This window comes from Astatotilapia calliptera, chromosome 5 (genome assembly GCF_964374335.1).
Source record: "Astatotilapia calliptera chromosome 5, fAstCal68.1, whole genome shotgun sequence".
NCBI lineage: Eukaryota > Metazoa > Chordata > Actinopteri > Cichliformes > Cichlidae > Astatotilapia > Astatotilapia calliptera.
This window is the reverse complement of record NC_137426.1, coordinates 29,735,806-29,750,683: the sequence shown is the minus strand read 5'-3', so window position 1 is coordinate 29,750,683 and position 14,878 is coordinate 29,735,806. Positions and strand designations below refer to the sequence as shown.

The 14,878-nt window shown below is 40.4% G+C and overlaps 2 protein-coding genes and 1 long non-coding RNA gene across 6 annotated transcripts; 2 read left to right on the top strand and 1 right to left on the bottom strand.

Annotated features, from left to right (window-relative positions):
* The first annotated feature begins 1,163 nt into the window (after nt 1-1,163).
* LOC113022856 (LSM family member 14B) lies at nt 1,164-3,754 on the top strand. 3 transcript variants are annotated; one of them, XM_026168742.2, is made up of 8 exons: nt 1,168-1,393; nt 1,518-1,681; nt 1,788-1,917; nt 2,040-2,222; nt 2,329-2,406; nt 2,667-2,800; nt 2,885-3,011; nt 3,099-3,754. In XM_026168742.2, the coding sequence occupies exons 1-8, from the start codon at nt 1,270-1,272 to the stop codon at nt 3,128-3,130; spliced, it is 972 nt and encodes a 323-aa protein (XP_026024527.1). In that variant the 5' UTR covers nt 1,168-1,269; the 3' UTR covers nt 3,131-3,754. The 3 variants fall into 3 exon arrangements, with proteins under 3 accessions (XP_080158182.1, XP_026024527.1, XP_026024526.1); XM_026168741.2 differs by having other exon boundaries at nt 1,175-1,393; nt 2,667-2,804; XM_080302056.1 differs by having other exon boundaries at nt 1,164-1,393; nt 2,885-3,754.
* On the bottom strand, nt 2,806-11,535 carry LOC113022832 (cadherin-like protein 26). 2 transcript variants are annotated; one of them, XM_026168692.2, is made up of 21 exons: nt 11,445-11,535; nt 10,908-11,030; nt 10,402-10,551; nt 9,845-9,998; nt 8,949-9,112; nt 8,461-8,592; nt 7,256-7,438; nt 6,787-7,103; nt 6,560-6,702; nt 6,265-6,489; nt 5,942-6,163; nt 5,723-5,844; nt 5,478-5,642; nt 5,299-5,385; nt 5,166-5,213; nt 5,004-5,087; nt 4,654-4,857; nt 4,476-4,547; nt 4,348-4,395; nt 4,181-4,267; nt 2,806-4,094 (listed from the first exon to the last, which is right to left on the bottom strand). In XM_026168692.2, exons 1-21 carry the CDS (start codon nt 11,463-11,465, stop codon nt 3,873-3,875), a joined length of 2,973 nt encoding a protein of 990 aa, XP_026024477.2. In that variant the 5' UTR covers nt 11,466-11,535; the 3' UTR covers nt 2,806-3,872. The 2 variants fall into 2 exon arrangements, with proteins under 2 accessions (XP_026024477.2, XP_026024478.2); XM_026168693.2 differs by having other exon boundaries at nt 5,538-5,642.
* Nucleotides 11,536-13,722: 2,187 nt separating this feature from the next.
* Nucleotides 13,723-14,146, top strand: LOC145428956 (uncharacterized). Its single transcript, XR_013909313.1, has 2 exons — nt 13,723-13,865; nt 13,956-14,146. It is a non-coding gene; the product is annotated as an uncharacterized LOC145428956 (long non-coding RNA).
* The last annotated feature ends 732 nt before the right edge of the window (nt 14,147-14,878 follow it).

Genomic DNA, 14,878 nt, shown 5'->3' with positions numbered 1-14,878 from the left:
GTACTAAGAGACCCAAAGTGTGCCAAAAAATATCCCCCACACCAGTACACCAGCAGAAACAACTACAAGGCTAGATGGATTCATGGTGCAGCAGAAACTGAGCCTCATGCAATGTTTTTTTTTCGCAGTTTTTCATTGTCCACTTGTAGTGTGTGTATTCTAGCCTCAGTTTTTTGTTCTTAGTTTACAGGAGTGGCATCCGGTGTGGTCATCTGCTGCTGTAGCCCATCCCCTTCGAGGTTTGAGGTGTGTTGTACATGCACTCTTCTGCATACTCTAATTGCAATGAGTGGTTATTTGAGTTACTGTTGCCATCCCATCAGCTCAAAGCAGTCTGGCCATTCACCTCTGACCGCTAGGATCACCAAGGCGTTTTTTGGTTTCTTCCTTTTTGTTTTTTCTCAGAGGACTGCCACCAACTGGCTATTTTCTCTTTGCAGACCATTCCCTGTAAATCCTGGAGATAGTTGTGAGGGAAAATCCCAGATCAGGCCACACTCCAGCACCACCAACCATGCTATGTTCAAAGCCACTTGAACATCAGTAGGTCATTTTGACCATGTTTACATGCCTAAATTCATTAGGGTGCAGCCATGAAATTAGTTGAACAGATGTACCTATCAAAGTGGCCAGTAAGCTGGTATATATTAGTATGTATATCAGGGGTTGGGAACTCCAGGCCTCAAGGGCCGGTGTCCTGCAGGTTTTAGATGTGTCCTTGATTCAACACAGCTGATTTAAATGGCTAAATTACCTTATCAGCATGTCTTGGAAGTTCTCCAGAGGCCTGGTAATGAACTAATCATTTGATTCAGGTTTGTTGACCCAGGGTGATAGCTAAAACCTGCAGGACACTGGCCCTCAAGGCCTGGAGTTCCCCTACCCCTGATGTGTATGTTTATTGAAGTTAAACGATCCTGTCCTATACCATAACGACAGCAAAACAAATTTTTAACCACTAGCTGCTGGTGAGTTTGTTAGTGGACACCTCAGATCTGTTTGGGCTTAGCGTTTAACACCAGCAAGCCCGCTTCCAGTTTTACTTAGTTTAACTCCACGCTCTTGCTTTTGTAACTAGCGGTGTATGCCGACTGAGTAAAGAAACTACCCCCGTTTTACACACAGCCGCAAAGAGGTGCAGCCCTGCCAATCTTATAAAGTGCACAGGTGCTTTCCATCATGCACACTGTGGATTAGTTAAGGTGTGTGTGGCGTGGCTGCTCACTCCGTAGGTGAAGTTTGAGCTGAAAGCATATTTTTACTGCAAGCATGAGTGCCGGAGGAACTCCTTACATTGGCAGTAAAATAAGTTTAATATCCAAGGCACAGATTCGTTATGAGGGCATTTTGTCTTCTGTGGACACAGACAGGTCCACAGTTGCTTTAGCAAAAGGTAGGTTGATGCTTTACAAGATGTGGCTCGAGGCTGTGTTTCTCAGTTAAGTCTTAAACAAAATTTGCTGCAGTTTAAAAAACAGCTGACTTGCTTTATGTCACTTCAACATATATTTTCCCAGTTAAATCTTACGGCACTGAAGACCGGCACACAGTTAGACCAGTGCCACCCAAAGATGAAGTTTATGAATTCATAATCTTCAGGGGCAGTGACATAAAAGATATTACTGTGTCTGAGCCACCAAAACCACACCATGGACTTCCTCGGGACCCTGCTATTGTTCAGGTGAGTAGGTGAAGGAGATTCAACTTTTTTCCTCACTGTAGATTTATTTGAAATTGATAGAAAGTTTTGCAAAAGTTCATTTTTGTCTTTATTGTTGTGGGATCAGTCATCAATTGGCAGCTCCTCTGCAATGTATCACCCACGCTGGAGTCCTTACAGAGACATGATGCCCACCTACAATCAGCTGGCTGCTAGCTCTCTACTCAACCAGCAGTACAGTGCAGCACTGGGACTAGGTACAGAGTTCTTCTCAATATAACAGAGGATTTGTTATATATTTATGTTTGTGTAAATCTGGGTTTCCAGCATGGAAAATGGTCTTGCACCACTAGGCTTCTTTGTGCCCTCTCAATTCTAGGACTTTCAGGCCAAGCCAGAAGAGCCCCTATGGTTGAACAGGCTGTCCAGACCATGCCTATGGTCAGTGCTGCACAGAAAAAGGGAAAGACTACAACCCAGCCACAGAACAAACCGCTGGTGCGTCCAGTTCAGCGGTCTGGACAGGCTGGTGCCCAGGTTCAAAAAGAGAATATACCCACCAGTAAGTGGACTTTAACAGTGAACATTTACTTTAACATCAGTTGACTTCATTCCACTGCTTTTAAGTCCACCACGATAAAAAGAAAGATTATCATATATCATTTTAGGACAGGCACCATCTCAGCCAAGTGCTGCCTCAGCTGAAGGCCAAAATACAGGAAACCAGAAACTAAGGCAGAGACAAGGTATCCACATTTAAAATGTGCATTGTGAGCTGCTAATTCCTGAATGGCAGTAGGTTTGCTTGACTCTTTCTGCATGAAAATTAACTGCAATTATATTTATCAAACCAAATTTTGCCCATCTGCCTGGAAGCATTAAATTACAAAATGAAATGTCTCATACTAGATGAACTGGTTTGAGAACCAGTTTTAACGGGTGTGTGTGTTGTTTTTTTTTTGTTTTTTTATAAATTTCCCCTTCCCCTCTAAATGCTTATTTGCAGGCAGCCGCAGGTCCAGGAACAGAAGCAGAGGCCAACTAATAGTGAAAAACACAAAGGCTTCAACTTTGGCATTTGAGTCAGATTTTGATTTTGAAAGTGCAAATGCTCAGTTTAAAGATCTTACGAAGCAAAATGTTGGTATGTTTTAAAGATCACCAATCAATTCAGTTTTATTTGAGGTGACAGAAACTGAGCGAGTATATACATGTATTTTGCAGTTGATAAGGAGGAGTCTTGGGAGACCCAGGATAGCCCTCCTGAACAGGAGGAGGAGCCTCTCAGAGATAAGTACTATGACAAAGCCAAGTGTTTCTTTGATAACGTCTCATCAGACCTCAAGCCCAGGTGACCTAAACAGTTTATTTGTAATATTTGTTTTGTGAAGCTCTGTAATATACTTACTCCCACCCTACAAAAAACTGTGCGTTTTAGGAGGACCACCTGGGCTGAGGAGAAAAAGTTGAACATAGAAACATTTGGAGTTCCTGGTCGCTTCCTGAGAGGCAGAGGATTCAGGGGGCGTGGACGCAGAGGGCTGAACGCCACTGAGCAGCGAGCGCTTCCAAAAGTTGGTAGTGGCAGAGTGTGAAGGATTTCCTTTTGTTAAACTGTTGTACATACTGTAGTTTTTGACTTGTTTAAGAGGAACCTCCTTGAGTTCAAACCTCTGCAACAGCACTCAGTGAAGATTTTTGTTTTGTTTTTTGTTTATCCCAAATGCAAATTTGTATTTTGGATCCTTACATGAAATGGGAGAGCAGTTTCTTTTAATCCAGCAACTGTGCACTTAAAAAAAAAAAAAAAAAAAAAAGCAATATTGTTACTTAGTTTGAAACATGCGATGTGGAATTTGTCTTTTTTTTTTTGTTTTTTTTTTGTGTTTGTATAAAGTTACACATACTTGGCTGTTCAAATGTAATCCAAATGGGTTCTGAAGACAGGTTTGTCAAAATGGACAACTGTACTTTTGTGGTTTGTTTTGGCTTTTGCTTGTTTTGGGTTTGTTTTTTTTTTTCTTTTTTTCTTTCCCCAGTTTGATATAAAAACTGAAGACGCATGTGGCACAGTAATAAATATGTGATTAACAATATGGCTCTCTTGTAGCATTTCTCCTGCAGAAGTTGTCGCCACAAACCCTTTAGTCTCTCCTCCTAATAGAATATAGGAATTGAATGTTCTTCCTCACACTTGGAGCAGAAATGTTTACTACATGTCGTAATATCTTGAGTCCTGTCGTTGTGTTGGGCTGCAAATAGAAGTGAGTTGGTGGCACTTTGGGCCCAGATCTTCCAGTGTGTCCTGATATGAACCACCTTCAGAAATACTGATCCTATTCAGCTCTGAGATGGCATCGGAGTCCCCCTCCTGTGCGTCGATGTGAAGGTCTCTGTCGAAGTCCCCTTTTTTCTCTGGGAGTGAGGTTGTCTTCTGTAAAAGGTGGCACATGCAAATGTGCCAGCAGTGATTATTTTTATTTTTAAATAATGCAGCATAATGGACTAAAGACTACCAACCTGACGAACTGGCATGAGTTCAACGGACTCTGTAGCACAGCTCATGTTTTGTGATTGGAGGACGTTCATGTTGCCCATATCATCAAACTGCATAAAGAAAGTTCACACATTTCTTCATCTCTGATTTCAAAGTGAAAGATTACAAACACAAATCTCTGGTGTTCTACCTGATGGCTGCTGTCATAGCCAGTGGTTATTGGAGAATTCCCGTCTGACTGAAATTTGAAAAAGAAACCATTTAATATTTTAAGATCCATTTGTAAGACATCCTTGATCTTCTATGGGTGTGTACAACCTGGTTCTGAGGGTAGCTGTGTTGGTAGGACAGGCTTTCTCTTCTTAAATTCTCACATGGTGAGTGGATTTCCTGTTGGGAAAGGGTGACAAGACCAGGAGGTGATCTATAGAGGAATCTGTTCACACTTTGAGGGATGCATTTACAAAAGTGCATGCTCCATGGAAGAATGACCTACCTTAGGTTGTGAGTCCTTGGCTGTCATGCATATAGAAGCCAGTTGGTGAAACTTTGGACCCAGATCTTCCAGTGTGTCCTGAAATGAGCCCTCTTCAGAAATACTGATTGCCTCCAGCTCTGGGATGGTGTCTGAGTCTAGCTCTGAATAGATGTGAAGCTCATCGTCTAGCAAGTCCCCTTCTTTCTCCCGCAGAGAGGTTAGCTTTTGTAAAAAGCGGAACATGTCAAAAGCAAATACAAATATGCCTGAAGTGATTTGTTTTTTAATGGTACATGCTCATACATTTTTATTAATTTTTTTTAAATAATGCAGCATAGGAGATGTGACATACTTAAGAGACTACCAACCTGATGAACCTGCATGTCATTAGACTCCGTAGCACAGCTCACGGTTTGTGTTTGGAGGACGTTCATATTGCTCATGTCTTCAAACTGCACACAAAAGGTTCACATTTCTTTATCTCTGATTTCAAAGTGAAAGATTACAAACACAAATCTCTGGTGTTCTACCTGATGGCTGCTGTCAAAGCCAGTGGTTATTGGAGAATTCCAGTTTGACTGAGATTTAAAGAACAAAAATATATAGTTATTATTTTAAGATCCATTTGTAAGTCATCCTCAATCTTCTGTGGGTGTGTACAACCTGGTTCCCAGTGTAGCTGTATTGGCTGTATTGGCTTTCTCTTCTGAAATCCCCAAAGCGTGGGTGGATGGACCTCTGTGTAAAATCCTGTTCAAAAGGATGACAAGAGCAGGAGGTGATCTATAGAGGATTCTGAGATGCTTTTACAAAAGTACATGCTCCATGGAAGAATGACCTACCCTAGCTTGTGAGCGTAAACTCCGAAAACTGCCAAAAGTCTGAACTTCATTCATACCCACCCTTGCTGAATATCTCCCATTTCTCATCCCATTCAGTGGAATATGGAAATTAGATTGATTATATTGCTCCATACAAACTGGTTCTTCCATAATAGTGACAGGAATCTAAAGAAAGAGAAATGGTTTAATGATATTTCCCTTTAAATGGGTCATTGGCATGGATGCAAATGTTTCTAAACAGTGACCTCGCAGTTGTCTCCTGGTGCCTCAGTGTTTGATTGGAGGAGGATTCCTCCTGAACAATCTTCAGGCTCCATAGTGATAAACTCTCTTTTGGACGAGATGCTGAGAGCCAGCAGCAGCAGAACTGTCAAAGAGTAAAATAAAACTTATACTGGGTTCTTAGAGATGTTAGCACACATATCACAGTTCTCCTACACTAAAGTAAACGGTGTGTTTCTTACACAGAAGAAGTAAGAGTGAACAAATTATTATGCATAAAGCATAAGGGCCAATGTTTATTTCAGATTTCTGGCGAATTCGACAGTTTGGTGTCAAAGTGCAGCCACATGCAGTCACACTGAGGTTGTAAACTTTAAATGCTCCCTGCATGTCGGAGATCTTTAGATGAATTGTGTGTTGACCATAGGACACACCGGGCTCCTTCACCAGACCAGCTGTGTAACCTTGAAGAAGAGATCACAAAATGATAGGATACTTTAGGAGTTCTGGCTTTTGTGCTTGTTTTTCTGTAATATGTCACTAAATACATGAAGGATGTTTCTACCATAACCAGGATTCAGTCTCCATTTTCCTTCAACATTTCCCAACAGTTCAAAAGTGAAAGGCCCTCCATAAGGGGCTTCATCTGGGTCAAAGGCCTCGATGTTGGTGGTTGTGGGGGCATCAGACACACACACATCCAGGCTGTCCACTGTTAGCTGTGGCACATTGTCATTCTGGTCCCACACATGGATATGTAGTGTAGCTGTTCCTGTCATTGGTGGTATACCTGTCCAAGATGCAAGAAATGTAGTACAAAAAAAGCTGTTTGTGTTTTAAAAGTCAGAGTGTGTGTTTACCTTTGTCAACTGCATACACTAAGATGGTGTAGGTGCCGTTAACAACGTGTGGAGATTCTCTGTCGGGCGTCTTTATCATTGTGATGTTTCCTGTGAGGGGATCCACCGTCACCCAGCCAGCAGGATCATTTCCTACCTTGTACCTGTGGACAGATTCAGTGCACTTAGACAGAACTGAACAGCTTCAGATCAACGTTCAGAAATGTTTAATCAAATAAATCGCTTACACAAACTCTTTGGAATAACTGGAGTCAGGATCCACAGCTGTCACTTTATCCACCCAGGTTCCAGCGGGTACGTTCTCCATCACCACGACCTCTTTCACCGTCATGCTGAATTTAGGAGGGTCATTGGTATCCTCCACATCAATGGTGACTTTCACAGACTGAGGTTCAGCTGCACCAGAGGGATCATGGCCTTTAATGGTGTCAACTTTCCAGAGGCCTGAGGGCGTCCTCTCTTTTACTTCACAGGAGTAATACGGTGCCTCGTTTTCCACTGAGATCAGCAGCTCCCTCTGCGCCCCATTCTCAAAGTCTAAAGGCTGAAATTATACAACAGAGTTGCAAAATCAGTAAAAAAAAAATTGTGAAATTCAAAAAATATTGTCAGCATCATTATATAAGAGGATAATAAATTTTTTAAAAAGCTGTGGGTGTCATTGTAATGTATAGCATGCAGTCAAACACCACTTACTTCAACTACTGTCAGGATCCCATCATTAGTCTCTAAGTCTGTTAGTATCTTGAAGTTCTCTCTCTCGTCACCATGTATGGTGTACCTGGCTCTCCATGCAGAGGTGTGGGGGGTGTCTTTGTCTGTCACGTGCAGCCTCAGAGGAGAGACCCCAGTCTCAAGCTCCTTCACTTTACCAGCGCCCTGTAGTTTGAATACAGAGTGTATAAACCTGTAGAAGAATTTCCCATTGCTAATACACAATTTTAAGTATACATTTTTTCTTATGTGTCTGTTATAATTTATGCAATTATAGAGTCAGTGTGGTCTATTCACAAGCAGATATGATTTTATAAAATAATGATTTGGTGGTTATGTAAAGTATGGAGCAAGCCAACTACACAATTTTATTAAAGTAATACTGTGTAAAACTGTGATTGCTTGATGTTAGTAGATTGCAGTCACTTAAGTTCTGTTTTATTATCCTTCCCAATTCAAGTCCATAATCATTAAATTTAGTCCAGCAACTTTCTCCTTCCCTTTGGAGCAGATCTGAATACACCCCAGAGTTTTTCCATATCTGTGGAAGGCTGTGAGTTCACAGTTTAGCTTAGATGTCGATGTTGGGTAAGAGTTCCATATGAGTTAGTGAGAAGAGAAGCTCTCTTCTGTCCAATGACAGCCAGGCTGAGGTGAAATGTTCAGATACGCTGGTGTTTTCTGTCACTAAGTGATGCTATTAGCATTCATTAGCTACTGTTAGCAGCGTTAGTGAAACTTTCTTTAAAGTGAATGTAACTTGTACTCTGACACTTAGTGAATAAAGTCTCATATGATGTGAAAATGCACTCAAACTGTTTATTAGAGGGAAACTGAGTGAGCTTTCACAGCTTTCACAATAAGCAAATCTGCTTCTATGCATTTTAATGGATTAAATATGAGTTTATGAGAAAGTATTAATTTGGCATAAATAGACAATAATCTATATATTAATGAGAATAATATCATTTTTTTCTATTATAAAACATAAAAAATTACTGACTGCACCTTTAAAACGTAAACTCATTGTGAATGCAGTATAAATATGAGTTTATATTTATGTTTGACGAACCACCAGGGTGTCTTGCCTTCTATTCTGTATACACTACACATAGGTATCAGGTTACAGGTGTGAAACTCCTGAAACTGGTGCTGTTTGGAGTTTGCAACACCAACTGACTGCCTACCGTTTGACCGCTGATGACTGGAAGGTGGTTGTTGCCATCCCGTACATGAATTACAACAGTGGTTGAACTGGACAGGCTGACTACTTCACCGTGGTCTTTGGCCTCCACCGTTAATGTAAACTTCTCAGCCACCTTAACAAAAGCAAATGGAGAGTTTTACATTAATAGGCTAATAGCATAACAATGTATTCATAGGATACATAGATCATAGTGTATCCTAGACAGTGGCTCCTACAGTAGTTAGACCATTATGCACAAAGCTTACGGTTTTTTTGTATTACACGAATGGGTTTTTTTTATAATAAGGAAACATTTGTAACCTTTGTGATATTTGCAAAGAATCTGTTGCTGCTCAAAGTGAGCATGCGCATCTGCATAAATAGCTCCGTAAGTTTTACTTACTCAAGTAAAGAACTAGCCAAATCGTTCTCCTTACTCATCTTTAAAATGTTTCGTGCTCCTGACATATCAACAAAAGAGTCTCTTACCTCATGATTTAAACATCCTTTGAATGAAATGTATCCAGACTCATCAACGAAGACTTCAGTGTCTCTAACAATTGGAGACACAGATTTGATTTCATAGTGGAAGGTTGAGTTTAGTGTTCCGCTCTCGTCTATGTCAGTAGCGTGCACTTTCAAAAGATTGGAGCCTGTCGGGAAATAAACAGTTAAGGAGCATATGTAATACTCAGTGTTTAATTCAATTCAAAGGAAGAAGCACACACACACAGACACACACACACAGGGCTAGATAGATAAACACACAGACATGACTCACACAGACAAAGTGGGGGAAATAATTATTTGATCCCCTGCTGCTAATTTAACTTTGCTCACTACATTAGAAATGAAGAGCCTCTTTTCATTTCTAATGTAGTTTTATTTTAGTGGAAAGAGACAGAATATCTACCAAAAATCCAGAAAAAACACATCACATTAAAAGTTGTAGGCACACAGATTCCAATCAATCAATCAATTACAGATCCTCCTAATCTCAGCCTGCTATGTATATGAAGTACACCTATCCTCAGAGTCATTTTCTTTCATTCCAACCTCTCCACCACCACAGGCAAGACCAAAGAGCTGTCAAAGGATATCGAGACAAGAATGGGCTTGTAGTCCACTCTTGCCCCATGGAGGTGGGCTGGAATGGACTACAAGCCCATTCATGTCCCCGACACCTTGTTGAGATGGTAACAAGTGGTGATGCAATTGTTCAGCAATGGAAGCAGTAAAAAAACGACGTGCCATTCTGTCTCTCACCATTAAAATGAAACTATGATAAAAAAAATGTATTCATTTGTAAGTGAGCCAACTTACAGAACTAGCGGGGATCAAATAATTATATGTACATATATATTATTATTATTTTTTTTTTTTACCTTGTGTGTTTTCCTGATCAACAGTAGTCTCATACAGAGTATTCTCAAAGCGTGGTGGGTTGTCATTGATGTCCTTTATGAAAATCTCAAGTCGTAACCTGGTAACCTGTCTGGTGTCAGTTGACACGTCCATCTTTCTGGCCTCACATATTAGCTAGACATCAAATGATACCATGAAGACTTAGTTACAATAGAAAATAAATAGTAAATATTGTGATCTATGACATGGAAAGATTATCATTAAGTGGTAAAGTTCTGTGACAAGAAGTTAAAATAATTTTTAAAGATTTTTTTTCAGCCTTTTTTATGCAACCAAAGTAACAAAATTTGACATTTCTAGTATGAAATCAGGTAAAGCTTCTGACAATATGCTGACAGAAACGTAAAGTGTAAAAACTGTTGGTTGACAATAAGCATGAGCATGCTTAATATGCACTCTCATTAATAGTAACTACTCCACAATAACAGGTGTTCACTGTCACTATGAATAATTTGTACATGAACAGAAAGACTGTGGGATCACTACATGTTGGCGTTTAGCGAGTGTTGATTCTAACCTCAAGTTTTTGCCACTCCTCATAGTCCACAGCCTTGTGGACGTACAACATGCCAGACTCTTTGTCAATGGAGATGACTCCCATCGGCACCTCATCCACCCCTTCTCCATAGAGTTGGAAGGTTAGTCGATTTTGCCTATCAATATTCACCTACAACACAACAGCAAATGTTTGCATACGTAAACGTCCGTTTTGTGATTTTAAATGATTTTATTGCTATGAACCTGGGCATGGTTAAATAAAGAAACGTGCAAGTATCAAAGGAATGCAGGTGTTAAATCAGCTTTAATCAATTAACTGATTATTTTTGCATTATTAGTATTAGTTTTTTGGTAGCTACATTAAAAAAGTTCACCTTAAAATTAAATTCACTGTGCATTTATATTCCACAAAAAGTACATTTGAAACGTAAAAACCTATACATAAAAGTTTGTTTTTTTCTGTCATTTTAAAGTCTTTCAGTTTATGAAATTTGGAAATGGACACTTTCCGGTTAAATTTCTCACCTTGCCCAACTCATATGGGAATGGCCCTGGATAACCCTCCTCAAGCTCAAACGAGTCAGTAGTCCATTCCCTCCTGTGACGGCTCAGCAGCTCTGAGCTTCTAGCACCTGATAAACAATAAACCTGGAGGGCAAACAGTCAGTCAAAGCAGGAATGTTAGGGGATGGGCTTACGGTGAAGTTATAATTTATGCGTCTGGGGTAATGAACTTCTTAAAAGCTCACTGATGCATAGTTGGTAAACCAGTTTTGATAAGGTGCGCACACACGCATTTCTGCAGATATGCAAAGGCTTTCCGAGTATAGCGTGATAAGAGAAATGAACCTGTTCAAAAGGAAGTCCCAGATTTGTATCGCTGAAAACAAAACATTAACTCCATTTTAGGCAATTTCAGAAAACGTTTTCAAGAATTTTGCCTTTCGTAGCCATGTGATACGACAGATGAAGAGATCCATTAGGGCACGCAGTATTTGCGCACATAATTAGCATGTCTGACAAAGGAAAAGTCAAAGGAATACAAAAGTAATTGCTACGTACCAATAAAAAGAAGTAGCGCATGACCTTTGTTCACTGCAGTCAGCTCAGAGTGAGTAAGGACTGACTTCAGTCAGCAAGCCCAGCCTTCTTTCCACACCCACATATGCAACCGTAAAATCCTGTTTTTGTACGCGCGTGTGTGCGCGCACGCGTGTTTCTATGTTTGCGTGTGTGTCTGTTTACCTGCCTTTCCATGGAACCAGCTGTGACTGACAGCTGGAAATCAAAATAGGACAAACTCAGTCTAACGAATAGAAGCCGTGTTTTGTGCCTTTAGTTCCTTGACTGCTTTAGTTTGACGATAGGTTTGTTATGTGTGCTTTGTATTTAGTTCTACCTTCCTACTCTCATGGTCTGTGTTTAGCCGTCCTCCCACCTGTGTCCTCTTCCCTTGTTATATGGTGTGTTTTTGTCTCATTTTCCACTTGTCCGTTGTCCCATGCTCCCTCATGTCTGTGCTTCTCCTTGTTCTGTGTGTTTTGTAGAAGTTTCATTGTGTTGGATTCTTTGTTTGTAACCTGCAGTTATTTTGGAAGAGCTCATCATTAAAGCTGCTTTTTGAGATTAAGTCTTGTTTATACTGTGCATGCATTTTGGGTCCATCTCCTTCCTGCCAATTAGCGATCCTCGACAAAAAGCAAAAACAAAAGAGTTTGTACAATGCTAAACAGCTTGAAAGTCAATATTTGTTATGACCACTTTTATTTTTCAACAGAGTCTAGTTAAGATTTCTTGTAATTTTTTTTTTTACTAGTCCTCAGGAATAGTTCTCCAGGCTTCTTGAAGATTATTCAAAGCTCTTCTTTCAATGTTGTTTTTCTCTCTGTCAAGATGATGCCGCACTCCTTCAATAATGCTGGGCTGTAGGGAGGCCAATCCATGACTAACAGTGGAAATTTTTATTAAACCTGACAACTGGTAGTCATGTGGGTTCCAGAGCTCTACAGACTTCTAGCCTTCCACAGTTACTCCTGTGGAGAAATGTGTAGTGAACTCCACCACCACAGGCCAATACTTAGGGTGTGGACTTGAACTTGTGCCAAGCTGCTTTGCCTGGGTGGATTTCTGGCTGCCGGGCTGAGGTCCCGATACATCAATGTATTTTAATTTGTTTTAGACTGATGTACTTTGACAGGGAAGAGCTGAAGCTTATTTTGACGGCTGTCGATATTGTTGTTTTGTTTATGTGTTTTATTTTACTGTCTCAGTAGGCACCTCATGTATTTATTGTATTTTAGAGTGGTTTACCCTTTTTATATATATATTGTTGCAGACAGTGAAGGCGCTGCATGGAAAACTAATCGTTTTTTCTTTCCGATTTTTGCATGCACCGTGGTGAGCTTGAGTGGAGACGGCACTGAATATTTTATTTTTTATAGTGTTTTGTCCGGTTGGGGTTCAGGGTGAGTTGCCGTCCCTTTTAAACGTGTGTCATATGTTGATTTGTGTTTAACAGGTTCCCCACAGCGCTTATCCTGTCCCCCACGTACAATCATACAATTTTAAAGTTTTAACCGTATTTAATGAAGTAAAGCTTTTAATTGTTTTATACGGAAGAGGATTAGGGCCACTGGAAAAAAAAAAAAAACAATTCTGACTTTTTCCCTCAGAATTCTGACTTTTTTCTCATAATTCTGACTTTTTTCTCAGAATTCTGACTTTTTTCAGAAATCTGAGAAAAAAGTCAGAATTCTGACTTTTTTCTCATAATTCTGACTTTTTTCTCATAATTCTGACTTTTTTCTCAGAATTCTGAGAAAAAAGTCAGAATTCTGAGATTAAAGTCAGAATTCTTTCCTTTTTTTCCCCCAGTGGCCCTAATCCTCTTCCGTAGTTTTAGGTGCTACTATTACATGTTTACTTTTATTTTGTGTTAACATTAAACCCATTTTAACTGACTGTATGGCTACAGCTCTGTCCTATTGAAGTAGGTACCTACCATGGGTCACACTGTGGTTATTAAGACAAATGTGATAAGCATTTTGGCATGTGTGATGAGATGCTGCATATATTTTATCACACTGTGGTGGGCAGTGCTCTCTATTATACTGTGGTGTTTTGGTGGTGCAGCCCGACAGACAAACACTTCTACAACACCACTAGAGACACATGAATGAAATGCAGTGTCATTAAAAACACTTGATTTTTTTCCATATTCTTCAATGATCTTTATTTAAAAATGTAATATATTTACATGTGAATAAACTTTTAAGGATTACACTGACTGATGGATGAGTGGGCAATGAATGCTTTCTCATCCTTCTGTCATGCTCCATAGAGTGTCTGAGGGGGTTTTCCACTTGGTATCGGGATTCTGTGTCCACCTTCAGAGGTGGAGTTTCCAGCGTCTCACCTGGGCCTCATCTGCAAACAATCAGCAGGAGGGCTTTTTAAACCAGCGCTGTCTGCTACTCCTCGCCAGTATGTTCTGCTATCTACAGTGGTAACTAGGCTCCACCTCTGCTCCAATTCTGGCTTCCCCATGTTTAACCTTGTTTTCCCTGTGTTTAGATCTCCTCTGACAACATATTCGTCCAGCAACTTCTTCTCCTCTGTTGCAGAATTCCCTTTGGATCGTTCCCATCACGACCCAGGTGATCAGTCTCTCCATAGCTTTTCCTCTGGTACCTGCTCTCTGCTGACACTCCATCTCTAGCCACATTCTCTATTCCTTCTCCTTAAAGAAAGTCTTATAAATAGTTTAACCATGTGCTTTGAATTTGCATTTGGGTCTAAGCCTTCTATGGAGGGAATATCTCTTCACAGTAACATCTATTCAATTTTCTGTTCAATTCAATTTTATTTATACAGCGCCAAATCACAACAAAAGTCACCTCAAGGCGTTATATTCTAAGGTAGAGCCTACAATAATATTTACAAAGAAAGACCCAACAATCAAATGACCCCCTATGAGCAAGCACTTTGGCGACAGTGGGAAGGAAAAACTCATTTTTAACAGGAAGAAACCTCCAGCAGTACCACGGTCAGGGAGGGGCGGGCATCTGCTGCAACCGTTTGGGGTGAGAGAAGGAAGACAGGGTAAAAGACATGCTGTGGAAGAGAGACAGAGATTAATCACAAGTATTATTCAATACAGGGAGGTCTGTTAACACATTTCGAGTGAGAAAGGTGGATGAAAACGAAAAACGTGATGCATCACGGGAATCCCTCAGGAGTCTACGCCTTGCAGCATAACTAAGGGAGGATTCGGGTTCACATGAGTTGGCCATCAGCCTACTAAAAGGATACTGAAAAAACGTGTCGAAATAGTGTTAGTTGTCAGCACTTGTGCTGGTGGACTCAGAAATTTGCAAACGCAAGTATTCCTCTTCTGCCTCAAAATCCTCTCGGGACCACTTCCTCGAGCCTCCAGTTTCATGGTTGTCAAGCTCTTCAAGTTCATCCCCAAAAATGTTCATCACGACTGGTCTCAG